The sequence below is a fragment of the Coturnix japonica genome, chromosome 3 (genome assembly GCF_054131305.1).
Source record: "Coturnix japonica strain WE chromosome 3, WE-NBRP24, whole genome shotgun sequence".
Classification (NCBI taxonomy): domain Eukaryota; kingdom Metazoa; phylum Chordata; class Aves; order Galliformes; family Phasianidae; genus Coturnix; species Coturnix japonica.
In genome coordinates this window covers 76,604,747-76,617,722 of record NC_140665.1, presented here as the reverse complement: position 1 = coordinate 76,617,722, position 12,976 = coordinate 76,604,747, and the positions used below count along the sequence as shown (strand labels likewise).

Sequence of the window (12,976 nt, the reverse complement as noted above, 5' to 3'; positions counted from 1 at the left end):
AGTGGTCTACTCAGAATGAATGAATTTTCTTACCCACAGGCTTGTATACAATTTTATAGCCAAGAACAGGGGATGGTGAAGGATCCCAAGAAACTCTGAATCGTGTATACCATTCATCAGTTATATATATATTTTGAGGAGGAAGCAGGCCAACTGAAAACAAAGGAAACCATTCCAATTTAATAGACTAGTGACTGGTTTTGAAGCTCTAGAATCTTATATTGCAAATCCATAAGGAAATAACCACATCAGAGAAACTATAAACATAACAATGTTGGAGTGCTCAAGAAATTTATACCTTACATTTTTAAAATAATATTATATATTAAAACAAATTACCAGTTCTTCCATTTCCAGTCAACTGTCCACCATCTCCATCTTCATACACAGCCACAACAGTTATTTTATATGGTGTATCTGATTGCAGTGGTTGCAATATGACATTATTTCTTATGCCAGGAACTGTTGTCTACAACATATAAAAGAAACACGCAAATGAACTCACAGTATTGTAACTAATCAGTTATAACAGTAACTGTAACTAAAAAAAATGCCTATTTTTTTTTTATGTTCACTGCAGATAAAGTTGTTCAAGATATTTTAAGAGTTATAGCCTATGAACAATTACTAACACTTTTTATTTTAAACTATGAAGCATTGTGACCAACATAAAAATATAAATCAAATTGACCCTTCAGTTCCACAGTTCCAACCCTTACATGGGATATGGCTTAGTTATGGGACTCAGTAGGTCAGGTTGATGGTTAAAGTGATGATGCTGAACATCTTTTCCAACCTAAAGGATTCTATGACTCTATAATTAGACTGAGATGCTGCATTTCCTCCCCCAGATTTCAGTACTGTTCCTTTACAGAAAGGAAATTCAGAATGATGTGTTAAGAGATGCAAAAAGAGAAGAAAATGCTCCTAAGACAAGGAGGGAAGAGAATTCAAGTCATGCTGCTCATTAGCTTCAGTTCTAACTCATTATCCTAATGGACACCATTGTCTAAGGAGGAACAACAGCTGGCCTGAGACAGAAGATCTGAATATTCAGCAACGTGAAAACTCATTGCTCATGCAATACCCAATCTCTTCAACTTTTCAGTGTAGATGTGAACTTCTACTTCATTCTAATCAAAAGGTAGGCATAATCCAAAAAGTAACTCTGCTCCATAAAATGGCCATAAAGCACTGGAACTACAGCAACTGATTTGAGATATCTCAATAGAACGTGCCAGTCAACATATTCCGTTATTACTTGAAAGAGAATTCAGTTGTTCAAGACTTACTATTTTTACAAAATCACCAATATTTTTTTTTTCAGAGAAGATGTATATTCAAAGTTATTTGCATTCTGCATAACAAGTCCAATAGTGAATTTTCTACCAGTGATTTTCAACATGCTTTGTGTAATATATAAACAGCTGGAGCACATAGATAGATTTCAGACAGCTCTTTCTATATTACCTTTTAGCTCGTGACAGTCAGAAGGAATTCCATCATTGACCCCTATGGGATCTAGGTTTGCCTTTGTTATTAACACTCAGAGAATTTTATACATGCTAGATTAACCCATGCTATCATTAAGCTGCAGGAAATTAAACAAAAACACAATTCATGTTGAACCTTACCAAAGCAAGTTAGATGCTGAATGAAAGTTAACACAGTAATCTTATTAAACCTTACCAATGCTTTTTTAATTTATAAAATACAGACTTATGTTTATTCTGTATCTTAGAACACTGACTTCATAACGAATAGAATATGAAATAACAGACGACTATTTATTGTAGAATACTACTTGAACTTGGTGTCAGGAAGCAGGCTTTGCTGAGAATCCTCTGATTAATGAGGTGACTCACATCTTCAACATTTTTTACACAAAAGTTGGTTCACTAAACTGTATATTTTTCTTCAATTTTGTGAAAAAGAAAAAAAATGTACAATCACTTTTCAGCATTATCAACAATGACCAAAGAACCCACAAAATGTCCAAAGTGCACTACAGATAAAATAGGTGTTTTTCTGTAGCCTAAACAATCAGCTGAGAACATCTTGGTGCTTTATAAAATAATTACAACACTTACATATTCATCGATAGGATCTCCCACGGTGGGTGAATAAATGATTCTGTACTGCTGGACTGGCCCATCAGCATGGTCCCATTGTACAGAAAGGCTGTTTGTTGTCTCATCAAACACTCTCAGATTCCTTGGCCCACTGCGAGGCACTAAATAAAGAAAATACAGAAGGTATAACAATGGCCTGTCACATCAACTTGTCTTTCATCAATTTTTAAGTAAAATGCAGAAGTCAAAGCACAATTTTTTCGTATTTATTTATTAGTATTTAGATTTATTAGATATTTATTAGTAATCACATTTTAGGGTACAGTTTTTAAATTCTTAAACATATATTCAAATTAGTCTTATTTTCCAAATGGAAATGAGTTTAGTGATTATGAACGCATCCCACCTTCCATGCAATATACCAAAAAACCCCCCTTCCATGGAGGCCTACAATTGCTTCAGCCGTAATTCAGATCCATTTATCTCTGAGTTGCACTGAATGGTTTACACAGTTTGTGATTGTATCCAATTTTAAAAATTCCTCACACATTAATCTTGACATAGATCTCACAAAAGTGCTGCCTCTTACATGTTCTTCCCTGTGCTTGGCTTGGATTTCCTTCTCCATCTGCATACAGAGCTATAACATTTATTGAGTAAGCAGTGTCAGGAGTTAAGCGTTCCAGCATCACATCACGAGTGTTGGCTGGTACAACAATCTGAAATGGAAACAGAAAAAACCTGGATAAAAAATGTTCAAATTATACCAGGTCTCTTAAAATGAACAATTTAAACAACATATAGAAAATTCAGGAACTGCATATTTTTTCAGAAGAAGTTTAAAATAACCAAATAAGACTGATAAAAATTCAAGAACGGGTACTGCAGGAAAAAGCAAAAAAGATAAATGCATTAGGGACACTCATTCTGCAAATGGGAGGGGAGGTTGGTAGGTACTAACAGGTACTAATTGACAGATTCCTACCCATGTGAAGATGCTGTTGCACTACACAGATGCAGACTAGTAAAACTGAGCTTCCACTTTCATTATTTTCTGGCTTTACCAAGTAAAGGTTATGTCTTAACTCATCATTACCTGCAGTAAAATAAGACTGATAATTGAGTATCTTTTAAGTGGGGGAACTTTATCTCTTATTTATTTCATTTCATCAAAGCAAGCTTTCATTTATAATACAATAAATTCTGCAGGCAGACTCATTTCAGCAGGGACCCTCCTAAGCCAGTAGTTGTCCTTAATTCAATAGCCTGTTGTTTTTCTACACTCATTGAAGGAAGCAATATCTTCTGCACACTTTTAAAGCATAGTATAAAAAGTAGATTACTTACAGATTCTGATGGTCTTGGGCCAGTCAGTGGAGAGTAATTAACTCTGTACTGCTGTACTGGACCTGGAGCAGGTTCCCATCGAACATTCATGCTGTTTGGTGTGGGATTGTAAACTTGAATGTTTCTTGGTGTTCCTCTCTCCACTAGATCGGGAAAAATTAAAATTAGGTTTTACAAACTTACTTAAACACATTTCAGTTCTACTCCAATTTTCAATCATGCTCAAAATAAGCTTAGAAATGTATCAAGATAAAGACATTATTTGTTTTACCCTAATATCTGTGGACATAAGAATCTTAGTTATTATTAGTCTTTACAAGCATCTCTGCCAGGCAGCAGGGCACCTACTGTCACTAGAATTAAAATGTTCCTGTTGTATATAAGTAAACTATAGGTTAACTTCACAATATAAGAGCTGAGGTTGCCAGAGATAAATGAAAGCCTCCATTCAAATAAGCAAAGAAAACAAAGCAGAACTAAAACCATAAATCACGCATGCAAACCAAATTTTAACTTAGGAAAATTAAACTTCTATAATTTATATAACTTAATTAGAACTATTCAATTTCTAATGATTTGAATCACTCTCACGCACACACACATAAAATCCAACATTTTATTTAAAAGGACTATTTTACTTACAAGTTCTACCAGTATCAGATGTACGTCCACCATCCCCTTCTGGGAAAACCGGAATCACAGTTACAGTGTAAGGTGTGTTGGGTTCAAGAGATCTGAGGATAACATAGTTTGTGTTTCCTGGTACTGTGGTCTACAAATTTAAAAAGAAAGGTAGAGGTATAACATATACATGAAAATGGAAAAAGTTCAGTTTTCTGTATCTCCCTTACTGTTAATACTTATTTTTGGAATAATGCCTGCCTACTGTCACAGCAGTAAAAACGGGTAGAAACAATGCCTGTTCACTTAACAGCTTTTTGTATATCTTTAAACCAGGTTTATGGTCATGCACACTGCCCTAAGAATAAAAAAACAAATAAAAAATTGTGTAGTATTAAATCTATGTGCTAAGAACTTATCACTGGAGGTCAACAATATAAAATCAGTATTAGAGATTGGAATAAATGTCTTTTACAGAGATGCTCTGCATTTTCTGCTTGTAGATACAGCCAGAAAAGCCAGTGTGTAGACAAACAAGACCAACTTCATTCTATAGAATTTCCCTCACCAGCACCATGGATTGCTGTTTATTTGAGACAGTTAACAAGAAGGATTTACCATTTCTTCTGCACCTCCAGCTGTAGGTCCATAAAACACTTTGTACTGGCGAGGATTTCCTTCTGCATGATCCCATCGAACATTCAGAGTACTGGTGGTTGGGTCATAAACTAGCATGTTCTTCACAGTAGTGAGAGGTTCTAAAACAGGGCAATAAACTGTCAGGGATTTGGGACCACATCCTCTCACCCTATGCTATCAGACCATGTCCATGCAATGTCTCAATAGGACATTAAAAAACAGCAGGCTTAATAGTTCATGTCAAATGTTGTATTCATTAATCATAATACATGCAACTCAAAAAAAAAAAAAAAAAAAAAAAAAAAAAAAAAAAAAGAGATCATAGAATCAAGGAATGGCTTGGGTTGGAAGGAACCTCAAGGATCATCAAGTTGCCAACCACTAGATCATACACTGGATCAGATTGCCTAGAACTCCATCCAGCCTGGCCTTAAACACTTCCAGGGATGAGGCATCTACAACCTCTCTCTAAATCTCCCTTCCTTTAGTTTAATAGCATCCCACCTTGTCCTATCACTATCTACCTGTGTGGAAAGTTGATTTCCCTTACTATAAACTCCCTTTAAGTATTGCAAGATCTCCCCACTGTCTTCCCCTTTCTAGGATAACCATTTAAATATATATATATTTATTAATATTAAATATATATTAATATATTAATATATATATTACATATATATATATATATATATTATTAAGTTTATTTCTGTATATTATTTAAGAAATTCATGGTAAGTTCACTAGGATTGTTTTCCTCATTTTTCCCCAAACATTGCTGTTAGACCTTCCACAACAAGTACAAATATATGCTAGGTAAAAGCTAATAATTAACTTCATTAATAAATATACTGTTACTTATACAATTAAGTAACTTAAAAAATAGCTACTTGTTTTTTACATATGAAGTGCTAGTAGAAGATCACTCAATGCTTTCTATAGAAGGACAAAAACAGTATCACAGAAATCTACCAAAGTGCAAATAACAAATAATCACATTAAATTTCACCACAGAAACACTTCCTCTGCTGATTTGAAAAGCAGTACATCAAATTTGTTTCATATCTAACAAGATCACATGCTACTTACTGGTTCTGCCTCGACCTGTCATTCGACCCCCCTCACCATCCGCATACATTGATGACACAGTAATAGCATAAGGTGTGTCAGGCTGCAACTTCTGTATTACTACACTGTTCTGCCGCCCACCAACCATGGTCTGAAGTAAAACAGAAGGAAAGATTAAAATGCTTTTTTATGCTGCCTTTTTTATGCTTACCATCATAGCTAAGAAAGTAAAAATTTGAGGCTGAGTGGAAAACACTGTGGTATACTATACAGTCCAATCCCATGTGACTAAAGCCGACAATAAGCATTGAAAAACATTTTCAAACATTTTCATATTTATCTTAGCAAGTAGAAACTGAGCCTGGAGGTATATTACCCTGTTCCAACAATGTCCTCCAAGGGAAAGATTTTCAACACATCAAGAGTAATATTCTGATATTTGGCATTTGAGAATATTGAGAATTCTTTTTTGTTTAAAATGTTTGAAAACTGCACCTGCTCTGGAGCATCCTTTTTAAGACAATCTACCTATTTTTAATCAACTAATTGGTGTTTATCATAAAACTTAATATCTTTCAATGATGAACCAATAATGAGTAGGCATTTTTCATCTTCATATTTCATTTATTTATTTCATTTATTTCATTTATTTCATTTACAAAGAAACTTTTTTATTTCTACTCAAGTGTCCAAAACTCTTTTCAAACCATAAATTCTTTCAGCCTCCTACTGCGGCTGACTTCATATTTTTGCATCTATTTGCCTTTCAAAATCTGGCCCTAAGCAATTGTGATGGTCTCTGCAGTTTGGTACGTAGTTTACATTTGTAGAGCTGTATTCCAATCACCTGTGGTCTCCCCTGATGCCAAGAACATCAGACGTCAGACCGGTCTTAAAAAAAACAATAAAGAACTTCTAGAAATTCAATTTTGAATATGTCAGTGGAGACACTGCTACAGTAACAGCAGTTTAATCAAATATCACAATGACCAAAAAAAGCAGACAAGTAATTACTATCATATGACTGACAATTACTTGCAGACAGGCACTAACATGCTATGAAGAGAGCAAGAAAATACTCAGAAAGAGGTATTTTCTCCAGCTGCCACTGCTGGACTCTACCCAGTTGTGAATAATTAAGTCAATAAAATTCTTTGTCACGGCTTAAATTTCCATAGAATGATCCTTTTTTTCCAATTTAGTAGCAGTAAGTATAGATATTAATTAACCGTGCTGCCATTCCTTATTCTTTTAATGATTTCTCACCAAACTTGCATTCAAATCCTCATTTCATTTATTGTTCAATTACTTCAACTGAAACATATTTTTCAGCAGAGGATAGAAATGGGTACACAGGCATGTAAGTATCCAACTGATTTATAACGTTCCTAGATGTGCTTCCGAACGTGGCGATCTCCAATTGCAGGAACAAGATAAATGCATGTGGTTTTCATCTGAGATTCTGAGTCATGTGGCAGTAACCACAATAGTCTCCCAGCACAGGATAGGGCATCTTTAAGTAGCACTTGATTCTGATAAACAGGTTGGATGAATTAACATTCCCGGGCTGTTTTTCTTGGACCACAGGTAATCAGTACAGTTCTTGATGATTCAGGATAAGTTGGCTGACTTCCTGGCTTTCCCTTTCATTTCAGCTGCTTGATTATATTAGAAGACAGTAAAATACTTTAAAGTCTTCTTTATCATGTTTCCCATGGATTTGTTTTTGCAGTTACAATTTCTCAGAGCTTATTCTGTTCCCAGCATGGTAAGTGAGATTACCAAACAATTCTCTGATTTTCAATAGCACATGAAAGGCAAGATTATGCAGGTAGTCATGGTAGTTTATATTGTTGATTGAGATATCTATCTGCAACTTGTATGTGCTGATTGTATTTTTGAAAGTAGTGCCTGCTATTTTATTATGTTGACCCATGATGTCAGAGGCAGATATTCGGTAGCAGTAGAGGTTGAACCTTCCTACCAATATTCCATTATATGCTTAATTACTATAATTAAGTTTTCACCTAAAATATGATTAAAACACAGCAGTGTTTTGTAAATAAATTACTCTAAGTGATCAATTTGCAGAACTACCTTTAAGATAACTACAGGACTTCAAAAGTAATTACCGACTGTTCTGGGCTGTCTCCATTGATAGGCTGGTAAACAATCCTGTATCTCTGCACTCGACCACTGGCAGGATCCCACTTTACAGTTAAACTGTGTGAAGTTGCATTGTACACTTGAAGGTTTCGTGGACCACTCTTCGGGGCTGAGAAAGGTAGCAAAGTAAAGAATCAGTATATAATTCAAGCTAAAAGCAAGGACGAACACTTCATACTTCTAAGTTCTGCATGACTGCCAGACCAAGAGTAGAATATATTAAGTCCAAAACAACTTAAATTGCATTGTTTGTAAAATAATAAACATGTGGTAAGCTAGTGTTTAGTAGTCTTCCAAATACACAATGCTGCTCATTAAATGATCTCAGCTTTTTAATGCCAACATTCTTCTCAGCTTAGAAAAAGGTAGCTATGAGATTTCTTTAATAATATCATACCTGGAAATTCAGATTCTTACCTGGTGTTGTAATAGGTACCAAGGGTACTAGAAAAAAAATAGAAAGAATGTTCAATATTCTTGTATATGTATGCTTTCTGATTTAATAACTATGAATAACAACATGTAAAAACCCTTTAATTACTTACATGTTCGTTCACTGCCAATCAAGTCATCGCTTTCTGATTCATCAGGATAGATTGCAGTAACTGAGACTTCATACAGTGTATCTGGGTTCAGATTTTCAAAGAGCAGACTGTTGACATCTCCATTTACAATACTCTTGTGTAGGAATAAAAAAAAATACAAGAAATAAAATTGAGAAAAAAAGTCAGAGAAGAATCCAAGTAATTTTTTACATGGTAACATTACTACAGATGGCTTTGAATGTGTTTTCTAAATCTTCACAATGAATTTCAATTGGGCACAAGAGGAGAGCTTGCAAGATACAGGAGATTCATTATTTACATTTCTGATTCTTAAAATATGCCCTCTAAGAGACTGCCCTCAAAATCTTACTGTGATTACTCTTACCTCCTCTTTTTCTGATCTACCATATGGTCCCCAGGTTATTCTATAGAGAGAAACATCTGGAGCTCCATGATCCCAAGTTCCTCTGAAACTATTCTTGGTTATCTCTGTGATTCTCAGATTGACTGGTGATGGCACAGGCTCTATTGCAAGAAAAAGAAAAACGTAACTAAAAAATAAGGTTAAATCAAGGAATTATACAAAGAATTAGGAAAATTGTACACAAGATTCAGATCTTACTTGCCAGGATCACAACAAAATGCTTTAGTATAACCCAGCCCACCTACACTAAGTAAATTGCCCTTCATAATTTCACAACACCAGGTCATCACCTGGTAAAACAAACAGTTCTACTGACCTCAGAACAACTCGCACGCCTACTCACAACAGTTGAAGTTCCAACTCTTAAGCTTTGTAGTTAGAATGAGTAATTATGAACTCCCACATACAGAAGAGAAGCTCCTGCATGAATCCCTCCTAGATCTTAAAATTCCTTATTTAAGCCAAACGAGTAATGACTGAATTACAAAATTGCATTAGACAGAATTCACAGAGGTTAACCGTAGGTTAAGGAGGCAAAAAGTTACAGCTACTGGAAAGAAATCAGTAAAAAAGTAAAACCAGAGAATTAAACTAAAAATAACTTTTGGCTGATTTTTCCTCTTTTTCTTTATGCATTCAGATAAAACAGTAACTACAGACTACAGGCTCACACAAAAGCTAACAAACAAAACACACCAAACTTCAAAAAATAAGGGAAAAAGAGAGACAAAAAAAGGAGATAGGACATATATTTTTTTCTTTTTTCACATCAGAGTAATGGTGCATGTTAAGCTAACACTGCTCATTTCTATGTATTCCTAAAACACAAGACTACATCAAGGTGAAAGCTTCCCTGATATCAGCTTGCTCTTTTCAGTTTGTCAACTCTCTTGCAATAATACCTGGTCTGTGCAACACCATTTTCTTGTGTCTATCTCTTGTTATTACTTTAGCATTACCTTTATGATTCCCTGAATAGCATCTCTAAAATTACAGGCTGATTCATTATTCCACGTACAAAAACTCTGGTATCAGAAGCAAGATCACACCTATTTGAACCTCTAGTATGTCCCAGTTTCCCACTGACTTTCCAAAATTTAAAATAACTGCACAGACTGAGAAAACCTTTCCTCTGCACTCTTAGTCTCACTAATTCTAGCCCTACTGTTCTTCAGTGTCTTAACATGAAAAATTTAGCTTCAGCTGCTGCTCTGTCCCCTCTTTGATGATTGCAGCTTCAGTGTTCGCTGCAGTAAAATACAGTTCACCTGAGATTTCCAGGGACTATTATCCCATTAATAATGCTAAAATCAAAATATTTCTCAGATAGATGAAATTATGTCTCCACCTTAACATAATAATACATTGCAACACATGTAAATAGAATATAACATAAAAACTGAAAGAAGGGTAATAAGGAAAACTTACGGGTGACAGCTTCTGCAGCTACTGGTAGAGATTCCCCTTCATCATACACAGCAACAACCTTCACATTATACAGTCTTTGGGAAGAAAGGTCGGTAAGAGTAGTGCTTGTTTTGAGTCTGTCAATTTCCACCTAGGATAAAAATAGTGACTTAAGAATTTCTGACTCTGAATTTGATTTCATAGTAGGAATCCTTGTACTGAAAAAAACTGAAAAGTATTTTCCACTGAATGTTGTCATTTGTCCCCTATATTTAGATCTAAATATTGAATGCAATCTACTAACTGCACTTGTGAAGCATAGTCTCTCAGATATTACTAAACTACTTGTAATTCTTTCCCTGCTTTCATTGTTTTGGAAATGAGAATACAGATTGCATCTCCAGAAAGTTCTTACTCACTTACAAAAACATATTTAACTCTCAAAGATTTGATTCATCTCTAGCAGTGAAATTACAGTAATCTTGGACATAACTGTAAGAAATATATCCCTACAAGTGAGCTGCCAGTGGGCAGAGGGGCTAACATACCTTTAATCTACAATCATTTTCTCCTTATTGTAAGCTATTCTTAGGGCTTGGCAAGATAACACTGAAGCAGAGAGCAGAAATAGTCATTTATCAAAGCACAGAAGAATCTTCAGTCAGTTTTTTCTTCTCTTTAAGAGAAGGTGGTGGAATACATAAAGAAATTAATCCCATGCTAATTCAGATTCAGAGATATCAATACACATTCCTAACAGCAGTCACCAAGAACTGATGTTCTCTGCTCTTAATGGAGGCTTGTAATATTGTCCTTATTACTATTTTAAAGACCCAGCTCCTCAAAATAAAAAAGATGGTTTTATTTTGCAAAAATATTCCTTTTGGTTACCTCCTTTATGTCAGTTTCATCAGCTATTTTGTATCTTATGATGTATTTTCTGACTTTCCCTGGGGCAGGATCCCAAAGGACATTCATGCTGCTGTGAGTAACGTCCCTTATAGTCACACCTCTTGGTCCAGGCAAAGGCACTGTAAAAATAATGACAGTAGTGAGTGAAAATGCTATTCACAGCAGAAGTGTAGGTCCCCAGAAGGAATTAAATTATTTTTCATACACTGCATCGAAATTAAAGCACTTTATTTTTTTTTTAACTATAAGTTAATTGCCCTGACCATTAGATGAGATAGCTGTAGAACATCCTGCCCCAACAATAAGCAAAAAAGCTAGAAATAAGTAGCTTCATGTTTGTAAACTATAAGCACAATACAGAAGTATCAGAACTATCAGAGATTAAAAGCATAACCTCAGATGTTCAGTTAGGTGCTTAACATTTTTAAGAACCTAAGAATAATAGTACTAAGAGCATCACATCCAGAACCATGCATGCCTCTTGCAATAGAAAATCTTTAAGAAAAGATGTTTAAGAAAAGGCAAGCTATGTCTAAGCCATTTTTAGATCATTTTTTGCTTTGTAAGGCATGTTTTCTTATCCTTGGCTAATATTTCCAATTTTATTAACATTTGGGAAATCCTTGTGTTTTTTGCATCTCAGAGAATGTCTCTAAAATTGTGTTTTACTGCTGTTCTAAATGCAAGCAAAAATGCATTTTACTAAAAACACTACAAAGCTACAATCTCATTCTTGAAAGAAAAAAACAAAAACCTCTTTTTAATAGAAGGAACCATTTTCACTGAAATTGCCCTTTAAGATCTTTTGGAAATGTAAGAGCAGCGTAAAATGCATGAAATACAGAAAACATGGTCTTCTAAATGAAACAGAATATATAAAAACTGCTGCATGGAATAAAATCAAAGTTCACTACACAAAGCTTCTGAAGTAATAACAACAAAGCAAAAATCAAGATGTCCATACGTGTGACTTCCTGGGAGGTGAGTGGGTCACTGGTGATATCACCAAACAATACATAAGCTGTTAAAGTGTATTCAGTATTGGGGATGAGGTCTACCAGCTGAACCTCATTCACTGATGGTCCAACTCGCATCTGCACATGAAAAATAACAAATCATGTTTAAAAACTGAAGACAGCAAAACGGAAAAGCAAGCAATGATTTAACTTCAAGGGAATTTTGTTTGTGAGATTCACAGTATATTTACAGCTTCCTGACTGATGTCATTGTATACGATACCCCAGTAAGTTCACTACTCTTTGAGTACAACTTATCAGCCTCTTTTTTGCTATTATGATGTAACAAGGAAAGCTTTTTTAGTTTATATTGGTAGAGAACAGGAAGCAAGACGAATTCTCTTACCTCTTTCTCTGCAGTTGGGACTGTGGCATTCACAGGCTCATATGTTAACAAATAACCAGTAGCTCCTTTGACAGGTTCCCATCTCACTCTCATGGAAGTTGATCCAATGTCAAAAACATTCAGGTTTCTAACTGAAGACAGTGGGTCTGTTGTAAAATATATACATACATATATTAATTTTTTTTTGACCTTTTTCACTTTTCATGTTTCACATCACTGGTAGTACCACTAAAAAGACTGCACTAGGGCACTGGGGTACATTATTTGTATCAGAAAATTGATCTACAAGTCATAGTAATTTAAGTGGTGAATGAAAAAATAGCCATTGATTGTGCTAGAGATTTGCTACACACACAGCTAAAATTATCTTACAAGTCTGTTCTGGAATACTTGAATATTTTAGAATAAAGCAACAT

General features: G+C 34.8%; 1 protein-coding gene across 8 annotated transcripts in view; it reads right to left on the bottom strand.

The window, feature by feature from the left end:
* COL12A1 (collagen type XII alpha 1 chain) overlaps nucleotides 1-12,976 on the bottom strand; it is a 93,953-nt gene that overhangs the window by 38,442 nt on the left and 42,535 nt on the right. For all 8 annotated transcript variants that reach the window (XM_032443437.2, XM_015859050.3, XM_015859056.3 and 5 more), the window contains 16 exons: nucleotides 12,561-12,706; nucleotides 12,163-12,292; nucleotides 11,178-11,317; nucleotides 10,308-10,437; nucleotides 8,841-8,980; nucleotides 8,456-8,588; nucleotides 8,328-8,354; nucleotides 7,877-8,019; nucleotides 5,766-5,895; nucleotides 4,659-4,798; nucleotides 4,062-4,191; nucleotides 3,420-3,562; nucleotides 2,662-2,791; nucleotides 2,091-2,233; nucleotides 340-469; nucleotides 34-153 (listed from right to left, as the gene is read on the bottom strand). In XM_032443437.2, the coding sequence (XP_032299328.2) occupies nucleotides 34-153; nucleotides 340-469; nucleotides 2,091-2,233; nucleotides 2,662-2,791; nucleotides 3,420-3,562; nucleotides 4,062-4,191; nucleotides 4,659-4,798; nucleotides 5,766-5,895; nucleotides 7,877-8,019; nucleotides 8,328-8,354; nucleotides 8,456-8,588; nucleotides 8,841-8,980; nucleotides 10,308-10,437; nucleotides 11,178-11,317; nucleotides 12,163-12,292; nucleotides 12,561-12,706 (2,055 nt within the window). The remainder of the gene's footprint in view (nucleotides 1-33; nucleotides 154-339; nucleotides 470-2,090; nucleotides 2,234-2,661; nucleotides 2,792-3,419; nucleotides 3,563-4,061; nucleotides 4,192-4,658; nucleotides 4,799-5,765; nucleotides 5,896-7,876; nucleotides 8,020-8,327; nucleotides 8,355-8,455; nucleotides 8,589-8,840; nucleotides 8,981-10,307; nucleotides 10,438-11,177; nucleotides 11,318-12,162; nucleotides 12,293-12,560; nucleotides 12,707-12,976) is intronic.